This window comes from Procambarus clarkii, chromosome 52, assembly GCF_040958095.1.
Source record: "Procambarus clarkii isolate CNS0578487 chromosome 52, FALCON_Pclarkii_2.0, whole genome shotgun sequence".
Taxonomy (NCBI): Eukaryota; Metazoa; Arthropoda; class Malacostraca; order Decapoda; family Cambaridae; genus Procambarus; species Procambarus clarkii.
The window spans coordinates 7,502,108-7,517,892 of record NC_091201.1 but is presented as its reverse complement, the minus strand read 5'-3'; the positions used below and the strand labels follow the sequence as shown (position 1 = coordinate 7,517,892).

General features: G+C 45.1%; 1 protein-coding gene across 1 annotated transcript; it reads left to right on the top strand.

Annotated features, from left to right (window-relative positions):
* The first annotated feature begins 1,493 nt into the window (after window positions 1-1,493).
* On the top strand, window positions 1,494-15,301 carry LOC123763688 (uncharacterized). The gene is made up of 5 exons (XM_045750972.2): window positions 1,494-1,684; window positions 2,595-2,726; window positions 3,614-3,778; window positions 13,173-13,257; window positions 14,755-15,301. The coding sequence occupies exons 1-5, from the start codon at window positions 1,511-1,513 to the stop codon at window positions 14,847-14,849; spliced, it is 651 nt and encodes a 216-aa protein (XP_045606928.2). The 5' UTR covers window positions 1,494-1,510; the 3' UTR covers window positions 14,850-15,301.
* Window positions 15,302-15,785: the final 484 nt, after the last annotated feature.

Here is a 15,785-nt window from a genome sequence, read left to right as displayed (position 1 = left end):
ATATAGTTGTGCATTAACTGGCTGTTGATTGCTGGTGTCGACTTCTTAATGTGTAGTGCCCCGCAGATATCAAGCCGCCTGCTATCGCTGTATCTATCGATGATTTCCGTGTTTTTTGTTAAGACTTCTCTGGTGATAGTCTGGTTGTGGGAAGAGATTATATGTTCCTTAATGGAGCCCTGTTGCTTATGAATCGTTAATCGCCTGAAAAAAGATGTTGTTGTCTTGCCTATATACTGAATTCTTTGAGGCTTACAGTCCCCAAGTGGGCATTTGAAGGCAAAGACGACGTTGGTCTCTTTTAAAGCGTTCTGCTTTGTGTCTGGAGAGTTTCTCATGAGTAGGTTGGCCGTTTTTTTGGTTTTATAGTAAATCGTCAATTGTATCTTCTGATTTTTGTCTGTAGGGATAACGTTCCTATTAACAATATCTTTCAGGACCCTTTCCTCCGTTTTATGAGCTGTGGAAAAGAAGTTCCTGTAAAATAGTCTAATAGGGGGTACAGGTGTTGTGTTAGTTGTCTCTTCAGAGGTTGCATGGCGTTTCACCTTCCTTCTTATGATGTCTTCAACGAAACCGAGTTCCCATCATAGGGACGTTAAGCCCCTTCTCCGCAATTAGGTACGTTTTGCCGGGTGGTTCTCCAGTGAGTGGTCTGACTTAGTGTAGTGCCAGAGGAAGTGGCAGCACCAGAGAGTGTCTGCTCTGGTACTGTTTTTTTTTTATTTATCACACAATGATTAATTTTTGGGTTACTGCCGGGAATTTCACCATCCATTTGTAGTTGAGATAAGTTTGAGTGGACAAGTGTCCGGGAGGATCTCCCTATTATAGTCACGGTAGCTCCCTGATAAATTAGGGGGCCTAATATTGTACATATCTAACAGTACCACTGGGTACTGTTTAATTAATTATGTCCTGTTTCTCTTACAATACACGGTAAACTTAAAATGAAGAATGCAAGCATTGAAATGAAAGAGATTGATGAAAAAACATTATGTTGTGTCTAGTCTAGCACATTTGTGATTACGTCATTTTCTGAAAGTTGACATTCCAAAAAGCAACGAAATCAAAGCTGTTGGTGAAGAACACTGTCAGAGAGGCAAGAACATGTTCTCTAGGGAGAGGTGGGCATCATCTTGCGTCTTCCTCACTCAACCTCTCACTCTGTATGTCTCACTCATAGTGAAGCTCATATGTGATCATTCTTATCCTGCTAATTACCTTTTCATGCATTTCACAACCCGAAGTTGCCCTGTTACTGCTCCTCTTTACACGAGTGTGGTTTAATAACTGTTGGTGATCAACCTAGCAATGCACCAGGGGGGGGGGGGTTATCAGGTGGTTGTCCTCGCTGGATGAGATCCACCAGGTGTTACTGGGTGACGTAGCACCACAACACTCAGCTCAACGACCTTGTCACGTAACGCACCATTGGGTATAAATGCTGTCACTGCCTCCTGCTGGACGAAAGTTATCTGCCATTAGACTTCTTGAAGAACCTCTGGTGATGGGATTGGACAGCAGGGTGTTGTGGGTGGGCGTGGTGGCGCTGTGGGCGTCAGGATGGGTGGAGGGCCACGGGCGGCTGATGGAGCCAGTCTCTCGCTCCTCCGCCTGGAGGAAGGGCTTCGACACCCCCATCAATTATAACGACAACGAGCTCTTCTGTGGCGGCTTTAAGGTAAGTGTGCGCCTTCCCTCCTCGCTGGGGAGCGTCCACAACGTGAGGCAATTGACAGTATAAAGACCCTCAAACTTTAGGCATTTGCTGACAACCCGTTGTTCTCTATGCTCAAGTCACGTTTATTTATAATAATAGTACTACTACTACTACTACTACTACTACTACTACTACTACTACTACTACTACTACTACTACTACTACTACTACTACTACTACTACTACTACTACTACTACTACTACTACTACTACTACTACTACTACTACTACTACTACTGCTACTGCTGCTGCTGCTACTACTACTACTACTACTACTACTACTACTACTACTACTACTACTACTAGATAATACTGTATAATAATGTATTTTTATATTATGACCCAAATTACCCAAAACTTATAATCCGAAATGTTTTGGGTAATTGAGGTCCGTATTTCTGGCCCATTACCCCCCCCCCCCTAGCAACCAACAAGTCATCATACAGCCAGTCGTATTAACATTATTATCCATCATACTTCCCCCTCGTTCCCTCCCACATTCCCCTCTCTCTCATGACCGGTTTCATGGTATGAAAACAACTTTCTTAGTGTGGAATGATGGCAGGAGTCATGCTTAATAGGCTGATCCTATTACGTCTAGAATGAAGTCATAACAAACATTGCTTACTACCATAAGCATGGAATCTGAATTTACATCTTGTTTACATAACTGCATTTAGGAAAATCCATCCCGTGTTGACACGGTTGCGCGCTGCAACCTGGCCACCATGACAGTTGCTAGTTCAGGCTCCGACCCCTAGGCGGAGCTCAGCCATAAACAGCACAATTAGTTCCTAAAACCGTCACTACATGGCGCCTTGATGCAAAACAAATCTGTTGTTGACACTATTGACGGACGTCGTCCACACAGGTGCAGTATGAGGATAACGACGGGCAGTGTGGCGTGTGTGGCGACAACTGGGCCGACCCTCAGCCCCGGGACAACGAGGCTGGTGGCACCTATGGCACCGGACTCATCGTCGCCAACTACACCATGGGTCAGGTAATGTCACGGGGAATAGGCACTGAGGACAATTAGTAATAGGACAGCCAAAGATAGGGAAAATGTACTGAACGAGAGAGAGCAGACATGATGCGCGTTCTATTTATTCCTCCAGCACTCCCGGAGGACGTAATCCTTCAGGCAGTTTTTGAGTGTTAAGTAGTAACTCGACACTTGCGTCTGGAACCACCACTGTAGGCACATTACGCTAGACAAGTGTGAACCAGTTTGGTCTACTAGAACCCGGTGCAAGTAGTAGATACATTAGGCAGATGATAGGTCAGGTTAAACAGAAGTTAGAACAGCTACTTTCAGTAATACTGGATTACTTGTTTCTTCGTTATTCTTGAGTGGAGTTTCTGCATTAGTTATTCACGTGTTTGTTAATTATAACTATGCCTTTAGGATGGATATATATATATATATATATATATATATATATATATATATATATATATATATATATATATATATATATATATATATATATATATAAATATAAATATATATATATATATATGTATGTACATATATACATATGAAATACATAGGGAAAGGATGCAAGTTGACAATTACAATGATTGGTCAAAGGTTGTAAACCTCGGCCGTCAGAGATTCATGGTGGGAACCAGGGGTACAGCAGGCGTCCCCCTCCAGAGAGCTACACTAAGGCGCTAAAATAGGAAGATCGCATTCCTTCAATCTCAAATATTAAACATGCGGGAAATAGATATATGAAAAATATATAATTCTAGATTTACTATGTTCCTTCAGATTGTTGTTTCTGCATAACTAAGTCACGAGTTTACATTTTATTTTCCCTGCATGAGTGATTTTGACATTGTAGTAAACCTGGCAGAGAATGACGCCTTAGTCTGCTTACACAGGAGGTGACGGTAGAGGTAGACCTCACCACCAACCACAAGGGTTACTTCGAGTTCCGGTTGTGTGTCAACAACGACGTCACCAAGATCATCACCCAGGAGTGTCTGGACCAACACCTCCTCCAGAAGGCTGACGGCTCCGGCACTCAAGAATACATCCACATTGACGTGAGTTTCATCTAAGAGAGAGAGAGAGAGAGAGAGAGAGAGAGAGAGAGAGAGAGAGAGAGAGAGAGAGAGAGAGAGAGAGAGAGAGAGAGAGAGAGAGAGAGAGAGAGAGAGAGAGAGAGAGAGAGAGAGAGATAAGTGTCGTGGTTCTCTTGAGAGGTCATGGTTCACACACACACACACATGAGGCATGAGTTACGAGGAAAGGAAACAGAAGAGTAAGGGGAACATGATCACAACCTACAAAATCTTCAGAGGAATCGACCGGGTAAACAAGGATAAACTATTCAACACTGGTGGGACGCGAACAAGGGGACACAGGTGGAAACTGAGTACCCACATGAGCCACAGAGACGTTAGAAGGAACTTTTTTCAGTGTCAGAGTAGTTAACGGATGGAATGCATTAGGCAGTGATGTGGTGGAGGCTGACTCCATACACAGTTTTAAATGTAGATATGATAGAGCCCAGTAGACTCAGGAATCTGTACACCAGTTGATTGACAGTTGAGAGGCGGGACCAAAGAGCCAAAGCTCAACCCCCGCAAGCACAAATAGGTGAGTACAAATAGGTGAGTACACACACACACACACACACACTCACACTCACACACACACACACACACACACACACACACACACACACACACACACACACACACACACACACACACACACACACACACACACACACACACACACACACACACACACACACACACAGGAACCGCATGGAGGCGAGGATACGTGGAGAGCCAAACTACTGGAGGTGGCGACTAGAAACTTCTTAACCCAGCATGTCAGAGAACCCACAAGGATGAGAGGAAATGACGAACCAGCGAGACTCGACCTGGTCTTCACCCTGAACGACTCTGACATAAGAGAAATCAGTTTTGAGGCCCCAGTAGGAATGAGCGACCACAGTGTATTGGTGTTTGAGTACCTGATTGAAGAAGAGTTTATGAACTCGAGGAGGGATACCGAAACCAAAAGGTTAGCATACTAAAAGGGAAACTATGAGGAGATAAGAAAATTCCTAACAGATATAGCATGGGAAACAGAGCTCAGGGAAAAGACGGCCCAAGATATGATGGAATACATCACGCAAAAATGCAAGGACGCAGCAAACAAGTTTGTCCTAGTCCAAAAGGAAAACAGTGAAATGAAGATGAGAAACCCATGGTTTAATCAGAGATGTAGGCTAGCTAAGCAACAAAGTAAAAGGGCACGGAGAAACTATAGGAATAACAGGACACTGGAGAGCAGAGAAAGACACCAGAATGCCAGGAATGAATATGTCAGGATGAGAAGAGAGGCAGAAAGACAATACGAAAATGACATTGCAAGCAAGGCAAAGACTCGGCCTAAATTGCTGCATAGCCACATTAGGAGAAAAACAATAGTAAAGGAACAGGTTATGAAATTAAGGATAGGGGCAGAAGGATTCACTACAAACGACAAGGAAGTGTGTGAGGAACTGAATAAGAAATTCCAAGAGGTCTTCACCTTAGAGCAAGGAGAAATCCCAGAGATAAGAGAGGGAATAGCTAACCAGGAACCACTGGAAGAGTTTGAGATTACCAGCGGGGAAGTAAGGAAGTGTTTACTAGAATTGGATGTGACAAAGGCTATAGGCCCAGATGGAATCTCCCCTTTGATACTAAAGGAAGGAGCAGAAGAACTGTGCCTCCCGCTCTCCATGGTGTATAACAAATCACTGGCAACAGGGGAACTGCCAGAAAATTGAAAAGCAGCTAACGTAGTCCCGATATACAAGAAAGGGGATAGACAGGAGGCACTGAATTACAGGCCAGTGTCCCTAACCTGCATACCATGCAAGATGATGGAGAAGATTGTGCGAAGAAAGCTTGTGGAGCACCTGGAGCGAAAGAACTTTGTAACACAGCATCAACATGGATTCAGGGATGGCAGGTCCTGCCTCACAGGGTTACTTGAATTCTACGACCAGGCAACAAAAATAAGGCAAGAAAGAGAAGGGTGGGCAGACTGCATATTTTTGGATTGTCAGAAAGCCTTTGATACAGTGCCACACAAGAGGCTAGTGAAAAAACTGGAGATGCAGGCTGGAGTGAAAGGGAAGGTACTCTGTTGGATACAGGAGTACCTAAGTAACAGGAGACAACGAGTCTGTGTGAGGGGTGAGGTCTCAGATTGGCGAGACGTTACGAGTGGAGTACCGCAGGGGTCAGTCCTTGGACCTATACTGTTTCTGATATATGTAAATGATCTTCCAGAGGGTATAGAATCGTTTCTCTCAATGTTTGCCGATGATGCAAAAATTATGAGGAGGATTGAAACTGAGGACGATAGTAGGAGGCTACAAGATGACCTAGACAGACTGAGTGAATGGTCCAACAAATGGCTGTTGAAGTTCAACCCGAGTAAATGCAAAGTAATGAAACTAGGCAGTGGAAATAGGATGCCAAACACAGGATACAGAATAGGAGATGAAGTACTTAATGAAACGAACAGAGAGAAAGATCTAGGAGTTGATATCACACCAAACCTGTCTCCTGAAGCCCACATAAAAAGAATAACGTCTGCGGCATATGCGAGGCTGGCTAACATCAGAACAGCGTTCAGGAACCTGTGTAAGGAATCATTCAGAATCTTGTACACCACATATGTAAGACCAATCCTGGAGTATGCGGCCCCAGCATGGAGCCCGAACCTTGCCAAGCACAAGACGAAGCTGGAAAAAGTCCAAAGGTATGCCACTAGACTAGTCCCAGAACTAAGAGGCATGAGTTACGAGGAAAGGCTGCGGGAAATGCACCTTACGACACTGGAAGACAGAAGAGTAAGGGGAGACATGATCATAACCTACAAAATCCTCAAAGGAATCGACTGGGTAAACAAGGATAAACTACTCAACACTGGTGGGACGCGAACAAGGGGACACAGGTGGAAACTGAGTACCCACATGAGCCACAGAGACGTTAGAAGGAACTTTTTCAGTGTCAGAGTAGTTAACGGATGGAATGCATTAGGCAGTGATGTGGTGGAGGCTGACTCCATACACAGTTTTAAATGTAGATATGATAGAGCCCAGTAGGCTCAGGAATCTGTACACCAGTTGATTGACAGTTGAGAGGCGGGACCAAAGAGCCAGAACTCAACCCCAGCAAGCACAATTAGGTGAGTACACACACACACACTCACACACACACACACACACACACACACACACACACACACACACACACACACACACACACACACACACACACACACACACACACACACACACACACTCACACACACACATAGGAAAGGGAGGAAGAAATTAGAGGAAAAACAGTCCAAGATATGATGGACCTAGTCATACAGAAATGCCAGGAGGCCGAAGAGAGATTTATACCAACGGTAAAGGGAAAAAATAAGAAGGAATATAATAACCCATGGTTTAATAGACAGTGTCAGGAAGCAAAAATGGCCAGCAGGCGGGAGTGGAGGAAGTACAGAAGACAAAGAACAGAGGACAACAGGATCAGATACAACAGAGCTAGGAACGATTACATTAACATAAGACGAACATCGGAAAGGGACTATGAGAACGATATTGCAATCAAAGCGAAAAAACAACCTAAGTTACTACACAGTCATATAAGAAGAAAAATGTCGGTGAATGACCAAGTGACAAGACTAAGGAAGACAGAGGGGGCATATACTGAAAGTGACAAGGAAATCTGCGAGGCACTGAATGCCAGTTTCCATGGAGTGTTCACTACCGAGCCTGAGCAGCTCCCATTGTTGGAAGGGGTTACCCTAGATGAAAGACTATCAGATATAGAGGTGACAGCAGAGGAGGTAATGAAGCAGTTGACAACTCTAGATGCAACTAAAGCAGTTGGACCAGACAAAGTATCACCGTGGATACTAAAAGAAGCAGCACAGGCCCTCAGCGTGCCTCTGGCAATGATCTTTAATGAGTCACTTATGTCAGGAGAATTGCCCAGTTGCTGGAAGAAGGCAAATGTCGTGCCGATCTTCAAGAAAGGTGATAGGGAGGAGGCACTTAACTATAGACCTGTATCACTGACAAGCATCCCCTGTAAAATACTGGAAAGAATAATTAGGCTACGACTGGTTGCACACCTGGAGAACATTAGGTTTGTGAACAAACATCAACATGGGTTCTGGACAGGGAAATCGTGCCTAACAAACCTTCTGGAATTCTATGATAAAATAACGAGGATAAGACAGGACAGAGATGGTTGGGCAGACTGCATATTTCTGGACTGCCAAAAAGCCTTTGATACAGTACCGCACATGAGACTGCTGTTCAAGCTCGAGAGGCAGGCGGGGGTGGGGGGAAAGGTCCTAGCATGGATAAGGAACTACCTAACAGAGTTAGAGTTACGGTAAGGGGCGAGAAGTCGGACTGGCGAACAGTAACAAGTGGAGTACCACAAGGATCGGTGCTGGGACCAATTCTATTTCTTGTATATGTTAACGACATGTTTACAGGCGTAGAGTCCTACATGTCGATGTTTGCGGATGACGCAAAGTTGATGAGAAGAGTTGTGACAGATGAGGATTGCAGGATCCTCCAAGAGGACCTGAACAGGTTGCAGAGATGGTCAGAGAAATGGCTACTGGAATTCAACACGAGCAAGTGTAAAGTTATGGAAATGGGACTAGGAGATAGGAGACCAAAGGGACAGTACACAATGAAGGGGAACAGCCTGCCTGTAACGACGCGTGAAAGAGACCTGGGGGTGGACGTAACACCTAATCTATCTCCTGAGGCACATATAAATAGGATAACGACAGCAGCGTACTCTACACTGGCAAAAGTTAGACCATCATTCAGAAACCTAAGTAAGGAGGCATTTAGGGCGCTTTACACTGCCTACGTAAGGTCAGTCTTAGAGTATGCCGCCTCATCATGGAGTCCCCATCTGAAGAAACATATAATGAAACTGGAAAAGGTTCAGAGGTTTGCAACGAGACTCGTCCCAGAGCTACGAGGGATGGGGTATGAGGAGCGCCTGAGGGAACTGTGCCTTACGACACTAGAAAGAAGAAGGGAGAGGGGGGACATGATAGGAACGTATAAGATACTCAGAGGGATTGACAGAGTGGACATAGACGAAATGTTCACACGGAATAGTAACAGAACGAGGGGACATGGATGGAAGCTTGAAACTCAGATGAGTCACAGATATGTTAGGAAGTTTTCTTTTAGCGTGAGAGTAGTGGGAAAATGGAATGCACTTCAGGAACAGGTTGTGGAAGCAAATACACACACACACACATAATTTTAAAACCAGGTATGATAGGGAAATGGGACAGGAGTCATTGCTGTAAACAACCGATGCTCGAAAGACGGGATCCAAGAGTCAATGCTCGATCCTGCAGACACAACTAGGTGAGTACAACTAGGTGAGTACATGCACACACACACACACACACACACACACACACACACACACACACACACACACACACACACACACACACACACACTCACACACTCACACACTCACACACACACACACACACACACACACACACACACACACACACACACACACACACACACACACACACACACACACACACACACACACACACACACACACACACACTCACACACTCACACACACACACACACACACACACACACTCACACACACACACACACACACACACACACACACACACACACACACACACACACACACACACACACACACACACACACACACACACACACACTCACATGGTTGCTGGGCTTATGTGGTGGTACAGTTGACTAAGGCGCATCTGGGAACATCCTGTGCGTAGGTTCGAACCCTCATCACTGCCCTTGTGTTCATGCAATGTTTCTTTAGGCGCCGGTGGCTGTGTGTATAGCAGGCTGGACACGTAATCCTGTGGCCCGGGTTCGATTCCTGGCGCCGGCGAGAAACGATGGGCAGAGTTTCTCTCACCCTGATGCTCCTGTTACCTAGCAGTAAATAGGTACCTGGGAGTTAGTCTGCTGTCACGGGCTGCTTCCTGGGTGTATGTATGTGTGTGGAAAACAAAAAAATTGTAGTTAGTAACAGTTGACTGACAGTTGAGTGGCGGGCCGAAAGAACAGAGCTCAACCACCGCAAGCACAACTAGGTGAAATACAACTAGGTGAATACACACAGAGAACGAGATGATGGGGCCTCGCGGCTGAGTAGACAGGGTCGTAGTCCTCAGGGCCTGGGTTAAATCCCTAGCAGAGGCAGAAACATATGGGCAGAGTTTCTTTCACCTTGTTGCGTCTTTTCACCTAGCAGTAAATAAGTCCCCGAGAATTAGACAGCTGCTACGCACAGCTTCCTGGGATGTGTGTGCGAGATAAATGTATGTAGTAGACACAAAAGGAAAATCAGTTGATTAGAAAGGCGGGGTCTAAGACCTAATAGCTCAATGCTGCAGATACAAATAGTAAATACACACACACTAGTTGAACCCTGCAAAAACATGAAAGTCAATTCAGTCCACATAACCAGCTGTGCTTGCAGAGTTGAGCCCCAGCTCTTGAGCCCCAGCTCTTGAGCCCCATCTTCAAAGCTGCAGGTTGTGTAAAGTAACAGTACACAACCTGAGAACACTGTATCCCTCTAAGTTATTCTTACTATAAATAAATCTAACCTAAACAGTCTCCGTGGTGTAGTGGTAAGACACTCGCCTGACGTTCCGCGAGCGCTTTGTCATGGGTTCGTATCCTGGCCGGGGAGGATTTACTGGGCACAATTCCTTAACTGTAGCCTCTGTTTAACTCAACAGTAAAATGTGTACTTGGATGAAAAAACGATTCTTCGCGGCGGGGATCGTATTCCAGGGACCTGCCCGAAACGCTACGCGTACTAGTGGCTGTACAAGAATGTAACAACTCTTGTATATATCGCAAAAAAAAAAAAAAAAAAACTAACCTAGCCTAAGCAAATTTAACCTAACCTAACATAAACAAACATAGTCTAACCTAACCTAACCATGCCTAATACAACTTTACCTAACCTATCCTAACCTAACCTAACCTATTCTAACCTAACCTAACCTAACCTAATCTATTCTAACCTAACCTCGTAGGTGAAAGGTGGGGCCTCGTAGCCTCGTGGATAGCGCGCAGGACTCGTAATTCTGTGGCGCGGGTTCAATTCCCGCACGAGGCAGAAACAAATGGGCAAAGTTTCTTTCACCCTGAAAGCGGCTGTTACCTAGCAGTAAATAGGTACCTGGGAGTTAGTCAGCTGTCACGGGCTGCTTCCTGGGGGTGGAGGCCTGGTCGAGGACCGGGCCGCGGGGACACTAAAGCCCCGAAATCATCTCAAGATAACCTATCCTAACCTAAGCTAACCTATCCTAACCTAACCTATTCTATCCTAACCTATTCTAATCTAACCTAACCTATTCTAACCTAACCTATTCTAACCTATCCTAACCTAACCTATTCTAACCTATGCTAAGCTAACCTATCCTAACCTAACCTATTCTATTCTAACCTAACCTAACCAAACCTAACCTAACCTATTCTAACCTAACCAAACCTAACCTAACCTAACCTAACTTAACCTAAGGTAACCAAGCCTAACAAGCACACGTCCTGGTAATGTCAGCCATGTCGTCTCGTGTTCGAGCAAGTATTAGGAGTGTACAGGTTCACGTAGGTGCAAACAACTCGCTGTGATTTCTTCCTCCCTTGAACTGCAACTGCGGTGTAATTACAGAGTGCTAAACTGTATCCTCAAAGGCGTTATATAACAAGGAAAGGTTTAGTAATTTATGAAACCAAGCTTCCCTTGGTTGTGGTGTTCGCCCGCATTATGGCAGAGTTGAATTTAACTTATATTATCATGCCATCAATTGTTGACCCAAACCACACACTAGAAAGTCAAGAGACTACGACGTTTCGACTTGAGAATGGTCCAGGACGGACCGAAACGTCGTCGTCTCTTCACTTTCTAGTGTGTGGTTTGGTCAACATTTTTCAGCCACATTATTGTCACTCCTCATCTGCATGCCTTCTAATTTTTTTTTCTACCACAGACGTGGCCACACATTTACAATGCTAACCAGCATATATACATTTTCTTCTGTCCTCCATGGACAGGGTTAGAGATGTGTTAAACATATAGTTCAAGAGTTTATTGTACAAATGCCTTCTATTAAAAGGTAATTACTTCAAACCGGAAATAAGGTGCTCCCCGTTGTTATTGAGGTTGCAGTGGCAAATTCACTGTTGATCGACTGCTAATGTCGAGTCTTTGTAGTGTTGAGTGTCGGGGTCCCACACGAGGAGAGTTCTTAACTCTCCATGCTGGCTCGCCTCCCTGAGGGAACACGCGTACCGAAAAAAGTACAGTTCTATTTTCTGTCTTTTTATTGACAATGGGAAGGAGCCTTTCATTTTATGGTAGTTTATATTAGGTTAAATCATCGAGAACACTTTTTTATCACGTTTAATCCCTAGACTGGTTGTTTTATGAATTCATAAAGTGATGTGATTAAATAGTGGTTTTTGGTAACGTGACTAACATACCATTTTCTTTGAGAAACACGAAACCTAGTTCTTTTAATAGTTATCTTATAATGATTAGTAGGTTAGTATGTTCCTAACAACCGTTTTTGCTCGGTATGTTACGTGTTAGTAATCTAGTGTCGGAAATTTCCGACACATAAAAACAAAACGTAAAGTAGCCTAACCCAACTTTATCTACCCTAACCTATCCTAACTTAACCTGACCTAACCTATCCTAACCTAAATCAACTTAACCTAACCAAACATAAAATAACCTAACCAAACATAAAATAACCTAACATAACATATAACCTAATATAATACCAATAATAACCAAAGATAACTTAACCTAACCTAATCTAACTATGCCTAACCCAACTGTACCTAACCTAACCTAACCTAACCTAACCAAGCCTGACGTAACATTAATGGAACTAAGTGATAAACTACTGCTGTTTACATTGGGTGCGAAGTATGACGTCACCATGGCGTGACGACGTCAGTACAGGTTTTAGACCCCACTAGACAACCTGTGCAGTACTCCTGTGCCTGCCTATGTCGTTCCTGTGCATGACCTCTCCATCTACTACTACTCATGTCACAGGAGTATGTGGTGGTGGGTCCTGTAGCCTATTAGTCCCCACCGCTGGCTCACAGCCATATAGTTCCGAGTTCGATTCCCGGGCTGGGACGTTTGTGTACGTTTCATTGCATCTGATGCACCTGATTACCTAGCAGTAAATAAGTTCCCGGGAGGTAGCCAACTGTTGTGGGTGGCATCTTGGGGAAGGGTCAAGCGTTGGTCTGGTTAGTAACGTAACAGTTCAATGTTTTTTTTTCTCCAAATAATGATATAATTGTCCACATTACAGGAGCCAGAGTGGCACAATACTACAGTGACGCTGCCCAAAGACGTCGTGTGCACCCAGTGTGTTCTCCAGTGGCACTACCACGCAGGTAACGTCACCTCAGTGGCACTGTCATGTCCTCATATCCCAGCTTCTTGTCCTCATACCCCAGCTCTTTGTCCTCATATGCCAGCTCCTTGTCCTCATATCCCAGCTCCTTGTCCTCATATTCCAGCTCCTTGTCCTCATATCCTAGCTCCTTGCCCCTCATATCCCAGCTCCTTGTCCACATATCCCAGCTCCTTGTCCACATATCCCAGCTCCTTGTCCTCATATCCCAGCTCCTTGTCCACATATCCCAGCTCCTTGTCCTCATATCCCAGCTCCTTGTCCTCATATCTCAGTTTAGCGTCCCGTCCTTCCTTTAGTAAGGGAGGGTGCTATATGACTCGTGTTGTTGGTAGTTGGGAAGGTTGGATTACTGCACCTGATCACGCTCAGCCTGGCCGGTCGTAATTAAAGCTGACCTGCCTATCTAATCAAGCCTAACCTAACCTAACCTAACCTATCTAATCAAGCCTAACCTAACCTATTGAAAGCTAAACAACCTTAGTTAAAGCTAACCAAACCTAGTCAATGCTAACCAAGCCTTAGTTAACCTAACCTAACCAAGCCTTACCTAACCTACCTAACCTAACCTAACCTCACCATCCCGTAGTTTTGTGGTCTTCAGCTCACAATCAAAGCCTTCGAATCCTCGGACAGGACAATAACGGTTGGGCACCTTTCCTTTAATCTCATGCATCTGTTCATTTTGCAGTCACATATGTACCGGTGTGTTAGCCAACTGTTGTGGGTTGCATCCTAGGAACAATCAGTAATACGCCTGTGATGACCATGATAAGCCAACGCACAAAGATAAATTAAGTTAGTTGCAAACATAACTTGTGGATTTCGGTGCCACTTCTCCCACACACTTCTCCTACACACACTTCTACACACTTCTACATACTTCTCCCACACACTACTCCTACACACTACTCCTACACACTTCTCCTACACACTTCTCCTACACACTTCTCCTACACACACTTCTACACACTACTCCTACACACTTCTCCTACACACTTCTCCTACACACTTCTCCTACACACTTCTCCTACACACTTCTCCTACACACTTCTCCCACACACTTCTCCCACACACTTCTCCCACACACTACTCCTACACACTTCTCCTACACACTTCTCCTACACACTTCTCCCACACACTTCTCCCACACACTTCTCCCACACACTTCTCCTACACACTTCTCCTACACACTTCTCCCACACACTTCTCCTACACACTTCTCCTACACACACTTCTACTACACACTTCTACACACACTTCTACACACTTTTCCTACACACTTCTCCCACACACTTCTCCTACACACTTCTCCTACACACACTTCTACACACTTCTCCTACACACTTCTCCTATACACTTCTCCTACACACTTCTCCTACACACTTCTCCTACACATATATCACTCAATATTAACCAGATTATTACAAATGTTAACATTGACGCCAAATGTCAAAATAACAATTGTTACTAACAGGGAACGCTTGGGGAGACTGCGGCAACGGTACTGAGGCTGTGGGCTGTGGACCACAGGAGACCTTCCGTGGCTGTGCTGACATTGGTATATACTAGCAAGCCTCGCCCACAGCACCCTCTTCCCCACAGGTGGTCCTGTGAAGCCTCTCCCACCATCTTGCTGGTCTGAGGTGTATAGCATCATGCTAGCCTGAGGTGTATAGCGTCATATGCTAGCCTGAGGTGTATAGCGTCATGCTAGCCTGAGGTGTATAGCATCATGCTGGCCTGAGGTGTATAGTGTCATGCTGGCCTGAGGTGTATAGTGTCATGCTGGCCTGAGGTGTATAGCGTCATCCTAGCCTGAGGTGTATAGCATCATGCTGGCCTGAGGTGTATAGCGTCATGCTAGCCTGAGGTGTATAGCATCATGCTGGCCTGAGGTGTATAGCATCATGCTGGCCTGAGGTGTATAGCGTCATGCTGGCCTGAGGTGTATAGCGTCATGCTAGCCTGAGGTGTATAGTGTCATGCTAGCCTGAGGTGTATAGCGTTATGCTAGCCTGAGGTGTATAGCATCATGCTAGCCTGAGGTGTATAGCATCATGCTAGCCTGAGGTGTATAGCGTCATGCTAGCCTGAGGTGTATAGCATCATGCTAGTCTGAGGTGTATAGCATCATGCTAGCCTGAGATGTATAGCATCATGCTGGCCTGAGGTGTATAGCGTCATGCTAGCCTGAGGTGTATAGCATCATGCTACCCTGAGGTGTATAGCATCATGCTAGCCTGAGGTGTATAGCATCATGCTAGCCTGAGGTGTATAGCGTCATGCTAGCCTGAGGTGTATAGCGTCATGCTAGCCTGAGGTGTATAGCGTCATGCTGGCCTGAGGTGTATAGCATCATGCTGGCCTGAGGTGTATAGCGTCATGCTAGCCTGAGGTGTATAGCGTCATGCTGGCCTGAGGTGTATAGCATCATGCTGGCCTGAGGTGTATAGCGTCATGCTAGCCTGAGGTGTATAGCATCATGCTAGCCTGAGGTGTATAGCG

What these genes read in the sequence shown, in the direction of transcription:
- LOC123763688 (XM_045750972.2), top strand. Translation starts at nt 1,511, where the DNA reads ATGGGATTGGACAGCAGGGTGTTGTGGGTGGGCGTGGTGGCGCTGTGG. An exon ending in TCTTCTGTGGCGGCTTTAAG is followed by an intron (nt 1,685 to 2,594) that starts GTAAGTGTGCGC and finishes TCGTCCACACAG; the next exon opens with GTGCAGTATGAGGATAACGA. An exon ending in CCAGTGGCACTACCACGCAG is followed by an intron (nt 13,258 to 14,754) that starts GTAACGTCACCT and finishes TGTTACTAACAG; the next exon opens with GGAACGCTTGGGGAGACTGC.